The 7,031-nt window shown below is 47.9% G+C and overlaps 1 protein-coding gene across 1 annotated transcript; it reads right to left on the bottom strand.

The window, feature by feature from the left end:
* Positions 1–1,111: 1,111 nt before the first annotated feature.
* DIRAS3 (DIRAS family GTPase 3) lies at positions 1,112–6,558 on the bottom strand. The gene is made up of 2 exons (XM_033151846.1): positions 6,228–6,558; positions 1,112–2,515 (listed from the first exon to the last, which is right to left on the bottom strand). The coding sequence occupies exon 2, from the start codon at positions 2,447–2,449 to the stop codon at positions 1,853–1,855; it is 597 nt and encodes a 198-aa protein (XP_033007737.1). The 5' UTR covers positions 2,450–2,515; positions 6,228–6,558; the 3' UTR covers positions 1,112–1,852.
* Between the last annotated feature and the right edge of the window lie 473 nt (positions 6,559–7,031).

Here is a 7,031-nt window from a genome sequence, read left to right as displayed (position 1 = left end):
GTCATAGCCCTGCAGCGCCCCCTAGGCTCAGCGCCCAGCACAGCAGAGCCAGTTGCATTGCCCTACGTCCGCCTCTGCCAACCTTTGCACAGGTTCCTAACTGCAGATAAGCTTCCCTTCAGATTCTCCTTCAGACCTTCATGTTAAATGCATCATCTCTAGTGGGAACATCATTGCTGGCTGCGGGCTTGCATGACCCCCCCGCACTGCACTATTCACATATGTTCAAACTAAATGTCCTTTTAATATGGAATATCTGCCGTTCAGATATATTTGAAGGTCTAACTGCAGCAGGTCTACTGCGATTAATGAAATATTTAAAATGATAACTAGAAGCCGAAACGTCAACTGTGACGTATAAAAGGTTTTCTTGTGATTTTCCATTCCGTTTGTTTGTTATCGGTTATTATGCATTTACCAGTTCTGATGGATTTATTATAACTGTATGGGCAGAGCGTTAGTAACAATAAGGAGCTTCAACCATCCCAGAAATAAACTGTCCACTTCATCTCATCAGGTGGCTGGACAGACTTGAGCTGCTAAACACAAACGAAGCTAAACACCAACGAAACACAGGAGGATTACAAATGGAAAGCACAAAATAGGCGCTCTGTAAAATGTGAGCAAAGGAGGCACAGCAATCCCACCTTAAATGTCTTGTTTGGAAGCTTCTCTGAGCCACATCTTCGTTCTACAACTTAGCCATTGCTCTATTAATCTTACTTGGCTATGAGTGATAGAAGAAGAAGAAGAAGAAGAAGAAGAAGAAGAAGAAGAAGAAGAAGAAGAAGAAGACAGTGGAATACGTTTACAGCCAGTTGTAGCAAAATGGAGAATGTTTAATGTGCAGCATGACTCAAGACCAGGTATGGTGGATCTGTAGCCTTCCAGATACTGCTTGGTGAGTCATGGAGGCCGAGGCTGATGAGAGTTGGAATCCATGCCTAGAGGGACACACTTTCCCCATCTCTGCCCAAGGCACACTGAAGTTCACCTCTTGGCCATCCTCAATTTGAAAAGCACAGAGTATTTTTGACCACAAATTCTATCTTTCAGGGGAAGACAACCTTGGATCTGTTTATGGTTAAGAAGTCAACAGATGCACACTAGGTACTCAAATCACTTTAATCGTTCACATAAAATCCTCGCCAATATACAAACACCACAAATGAAGTTTTAACACATAATAGGAAACAACAAGCACTTCTTTGGTGAGGAATGCACCTTCTCCTTCTCTACAAGTGCACAGAGTCAAAGAACTACAGTAAATGATCAAAAGTCATCATTTACTGCAACCAGCATTTTATTTTACCCTGGTGATGCATCCATCTGAAAAGGTCCCCTTGAAGTATATACAAAACATCAGACACAGTACTATTTTTGTTTGTTTCTGGCTTACTGACCGGACCCCTAGTGAGAATTGCTTAGTTCCTTGAGCATTTGTATAAGGGCAGGAGGGAAGCGGCTATGATAACTTGGAGATGGTTTCAGAAGCAGTGGTAAAATGCAGGACAAGAGTAACCTGTGTTGCTTTTCCTCAACGCTCGTGGCCCTAGCGGCTTGTCCTGTGACATGAATGGCTAATACTGGTTGCTGCAGGGGCAGTGGGGCATGGAGAGCAACGGTGGCTGTTTTGGAAAAGCCTGCTAGTGCAGAACAAAACATGCAAACCAACTTCCATCAAGTGAATATTCAAACAGCCTAAACGGAATTTAGACTATAAAGCAAAAACATCCTGGGTCAGCTCCTCAGGAAATCGCTACTCCAGGCACACCCCAGGACAGGCGAGACAGTTTTCAATGCAAGAAGAAGTCCTGCTTCAACCACAAAGGCGGCACAGAACCCAGGCATCTCACATGACTGAGCATTTGCCTTTCAGTTTATCCTTCTTGCGCTGCTGCTTGGATTTCTTACCATCCACCTGGAGGCTGACGCTTCTCCTCTTCTCCAAATTCAAGAGCTCTTGGAAAAGCTCCTGCACGTTGTAGTTCATTTTGGCCGACGTCTCCATGAAGGAGCATTTCCACTTGGTGGCCAGGACCTCCCCTTCGCTGGCCTGCACTTCCCTCTGCGAGTCGTCGCTCTTGTTCCCCACCAACATGATCGGGACCTTCTGGATGTCTCCTTTGATCTGGCAGATCTGCTCGTAGATGGGCTGAAGCTCTTCGATGGACTGCCGGCTGGTCACAGAGTAAACCAACATGAAGGCGTGGCCTTTGGAGATGGACAGTCTCTGCATGGCTGGGAACTGGTGGCTCCCGGTGGTATCTGTGATCTGAAGGGTGCAGATGCTCTTGTCGCAGCTGATCACCTGGCGGTACGTGTCCTCGACGGTGGGAATGTACGTCTCCCGGAAGGTTCCCCTCACAAAGCGGAGAACCAGAGAACTCTTGCCAACCCCTGCAGCTCCAAACACGACCACTCGGTAATCATTACTTTGTTCAGGCATATTGCTCGCTCGGCTAGAAACCAAGGAGGAGTTCTGTGTGTTTACATATCCCCTTGGGGAGAAGGTCTGGAGAGAGAGAGAAGGAAGGAAGGCAGAAATTTAGGCATAACAAGAGGTTCCACAAGGTTGCTAAATTCAACAACACCCCCTCCCAAACCCTCCACATTTCAAGGAAGAAGCAGAGCCAAGCCAGCCTCACACTTTCCATAGGCAGACCTCCTATTAGCCGTGAAATATCTGATCCGCCTGCAGCTGTAAGGAGAAATAAGGTTATAATTGCCTATGCGAGTGGAGATCAATCAGCCCTCTGCATTAATGCTCTTCGGTCCCCAAGCAAAAGAATGCCCTGCAGCTGGCGCAAAACCTTCAGGATCACCCTTCCCCATTAAGCTAGCCTCAGCACAAAGCTATTTTCATTTTCTGCTGTGGTGGGGGATATTGTTGGCTGCGAATCCCAGGGGTTTGTTGCTTCCATTTCTCCTGTTTTCTGCACACGCCCACACTGGCTCTCAAGAAGCAACAGGCTCAGCAATCCAGCTGCATTACTCAGAAGGACAGATGCAAATGAATACAGACAACCCCAGCATGTTGCCTCCTGGCGTAATCACAGCTGCCAACAGCCAGGCAGGACAGCCCCCTTGTAGGTTTGACCCACCAAACCTGTCAAAGAAAGGCAACACCAGCACAAGCCTGCTGTACTGCAGAGTTACGACCTGCATGGCCAGACAGGAAGACCGTGGAATTTTAACTATTATTTCACCTTCCCTCTGCAGTACATCCATGCAAGTGTACCAAGGATCACAAATATCCTGTGCTGTAAGTTCTTAAATTGGGAATATGCCCCCGGATTCTCAGCAGCATGGGATGTAAAATCACTTAAAAAAAAAAAGGAATTGCAAGCAGTCGCACCTCATCTTGTTGACATTCATTTTAACTAATTACAAGGAATTTTGGGACTACTTCAATAACAGTGCAATCCTAACCAGTCCATTCAGAAGCAAGTCCTGTTGAATTCAGTGAGGTTGTTCCCAGACAAGTCGGGGTTAGGATTGCAGACTAATCCATTGTCACAGGGGTCAGGGGACTGGGTCTCTCCAGGTGTTGCTGGACTACAACTCACATCATCTCTGACCATTGGCCACACTGGCCAGAGCTGGTGGGAGTTGGAGTCTAATGTATCTGAAGGGCTACAGGTTCCCCACACCTGGGCTATCAAGTTTCCTCAAGGTCTAAACAAGACGTTCATGGAAACATTCCACTAAGCCCAGCCAATATTCTCAGCATCCTGCAGACCTGCCATAAACCATGATGTTAAGCATAATTTGTGGGTAAACACTGCCGAATTCAGTGGGGCTTACTTTTGAATAAGGACAAACAGGATTGGGTTGTCTCAAGAGTATCAGAACCAGGTCTTTTTATGACAGTTCTCACTAGTACAGTACAGTACAGTACAGTACAGTGGAGCAGCACCTCTCTCTCTCTCTCTCTCTCTCCTCTCTCTCTCTCTCTCTCTCTCTCTCTCTCTCTTGTTCCCCATGACAGCCATTTTGTGTTGTGCTGGCACCCACAGCACTTTTATCAATATGTGAATAACACCAACACCTCATTTTTAAAACAACAACAACAACAAAAAGAGATTGATCAAAATACTTTTTGCACAGGAAATATTGGCTACGCTGTTTGCTGTTGCTCGGGTTGGGGAAAATATTTCTACTTCAGGAAGTTTAGGCATCTGGGGTTTTCCCTTTACCAGCCAAAAATCCAAGCAAAGAAGTCACAGATTTTCAAGCCTTCAGGGTGAATCATCTTATGGTTCCTTTCCAGTGAGAAAATTCTGAAGGTAAAGTTATCAGAATGTTTTTCAATTAATTCGTTTATTACTTGTGCCATTGTTTTAGCGGCAGATATAACATCTCTTTTTAAAAAATTGTACTAAAGCATGTATTATTGGTGTGTACAGTACTGTGATCTTCAAATGAAGCGTACTATATAAATCTAATAAATAATAGTAAAATAAATAAAAATTTCACTATTAACAAGGCTAGGGGTTACTGAACAACCAAACTCCACATAGTACAAGTTTAAATCTGCCAAAGCCCCTCATCATTTTCGTCTCCTCCTCCTCTGTGTTGTTTCCTCAAACAGCATGGAGGACAGCCCCTGTGCCTTTAACAGCAGCTTAGGACAGAAGGAAAGTCAGCAGGTGATGTTTGCCATCGCAACATCCACATTCTTAAAGCATTTCATCTGTTGACCACACAACCTTCAAAGGGGTAGGAGGAGTCCAACCTACTCAAGTATCTCCTGGAGCTTGGAGTTAGTTTGGAACCCATGTGCTGATCATAAAAAGACAATTCCCAGTGCTGCTCTGCCCCCATGTGTGTCCCCCCCCCAACTTCCTCCCCAAGCTCTAACAGCTGCCCATTGGGAAGATCCATGTCTGCCATTAAGCAAGCCCAACAGAGTCAGAAGATTTCAGACTTGGATCTGTAAGACCAGAATTCAAATCCTAGGGTGCAGTCAAGTTGTTGCTGTTTTGGTGTGCTTCGCAATTCCCCACCCTCCATCTGCTCACATCAGCAGGGCTTAAATTCATTTCTGTTTGTGTAGACACCCAGGAAGTGTGGAAGTGGGTGTGGATGTCTTTCCCCTATGTAATGGTGTTCACACCTTGGCTAGAGAGAATAAGGAACTGGTGGCTTAAGGAGTTTGAAGAACAACAAGCATCAAACAGTAGCATCTTGCAACAAAGTACAAGAGATATGTGCATTTTGGAGAATGTTGCCTGAAAACAGATTAAAAAATCAGCACTGCAAACACAGTGAATGCACACCATAAACAAGAGTACTGTAGGAGCACAGCCCTAATAGTCCCAAAAGTAGCATGTTGTTGGACAGCACTCTCTAGAAACCCAGGAAGTTGCCTAATATTAGCTTGTATATTTGTCCAGAATCTAAGGCAGAGGTCTTCTCCATCACTTGCTATCTGATCCTGATAACGCAATTCATGTACACTCTAGTCCTTAGCTATGACCCCTCCCCACAATCAATCAATCTCTCTCTCTCTCTGTTCCTCCACTGGAAGGAACAGGAGTAACAGCAACCTACCTCACTACGTTGTCCTGTTGCAAACAGGTTCAAATCAAAGCATCTGCAAGGAACGCCCCCACTCTTTAAACCTCTCAAGTTTCATTGGAATGGAGGCTTTTCTTCCAAGCAACTGTTGCGCAGGGCCGAGGTGCAAAGGCGCTGCTCCGCCTAAGCACACACATATTCCCGCACACTTTATATGCAGCGGTGAGAATCCCCAAAAGCGGGGACGTTGCCACGCGGCAGCCCGAGACCTATTCCAAGGGGGTGGGAGGGGAGGGTGGATGATGACCGCACTACGCTGGCGAAGGCAGGCAAGTCTCGGCAGGATCAGCCAAGATAGAAACGTCACGGTGGGACTCAGATTTGGGGAAACCAAACAGGCGCGGATTCCAGAAAGCACTCCCTCTCCACCAGCCAGGAGTGAAGAATACCCTCAAAGGGATCTCTCCCAGCCTCCAGGAGCCAACGAGCAGGCCAGGCCTGCCTGCAGCTCAGTAGCCCACAGGGGCGAGGCAGCATCCGAGCAGGAAGCCCAGCAACACGCAAACACATAGAGGAGCAAAGCTCCCCAGGACTGTCAAGAGACGCAGATTTTGTCATACACCGACACCACACAAACACACCTCCCCCTCCCCAAAGTGAAGACCACCCCTCTCCACCAGCAACCCTCTCGGTGCTCTCTTTACCTCGGTCGCTGGCTCTTCCAGAAGCCTGGGCGGCCAGCCTCTGTCGCTGTGTGCCGGGCGTCACCACGGGAGGCACTCCCGGGAAATGCGCTCCCCTGCGCCCCTGCGGGGTAGCCCAGGCAGGGCGGCGCCATCACGCCCAAGGAACAAGGCGGCCTGCCGGCTGCTGCCCTGGAGCTCCCCGACCGAGTGAGTCCGCGATGACGGCGGAGGCAAAAAAGCGTCGCCCCGGTGGAGCTTGCTCAGCCTAATTAACCCTTCTCCAGAAACAGCAGCCCACTTTCCCCTGCCCGGCCACTCTCACGTTCCAGCTGCGTGGAGCATCCCCAGGCAAGCGTCACCGTGGAACGTTGAGGACAATGGCTGAAAGGCACGGAACGCGGGGGAGGAGGAGGCTTTCCCTCTCCATCGAAAGAGAAAGAGTGAGCCCCATTTTATTGGGCGGGTGGGGGCTTGTTGTTTTTCTCCTTCTGTCTCTTTTTTGGCCGAGGAGTTTTCGGGGGCTGGCTGTTTTTCAGGTTAATAAACAAGCACCACCACGCTCTTTGCAATGGAAAGGAATTGCTCTTAAGATCTCCAGGGCTGCTCCCAGTGAAAATAATTAATCTAGCATCTCCCACACAAGTGACAGCCCCTCTCCTCCCCTCCACTGTTTTACCCTGCTCCGTCTGCGTGCAGCATCTCGGCATCTCTTGTGCTGCACCTGTTGAATTTCCGCTTTGTCGTTAAATATATTTAGAGTCACGGCCGGAAAGATAGGGAAGGGGGGGGGCAACCTCTTTGTTTCAGAGATCGCCCACCATC

Source organism: Lacerta agilis, chromosome 6 (assembly GCF_009819535.1).
Source record: "Lacerta agilis isolate rLacAgi1 chromosome 6, rLacAgi1.pri, whole genome shotgun sequence".
NCBI lineage: Eukaryota > Metazoa > Chordata > Lepidosauria > Squamata > Lacertidae > Lacerta > Lacerta agilis.
This window is presented reverse-complemented; position numbering and strand designations above follow the sequence as displayed.

Excerpts from the sequence above, each read along its gene's own strand:
- DIRAS3 (XM_033151846.1), bottom strand. The coding sequence starts at position 2,449 with ATGCCTGAACAAAGTAATGATTACCGAGTGGTCGTGTTTGGAGCTGCA.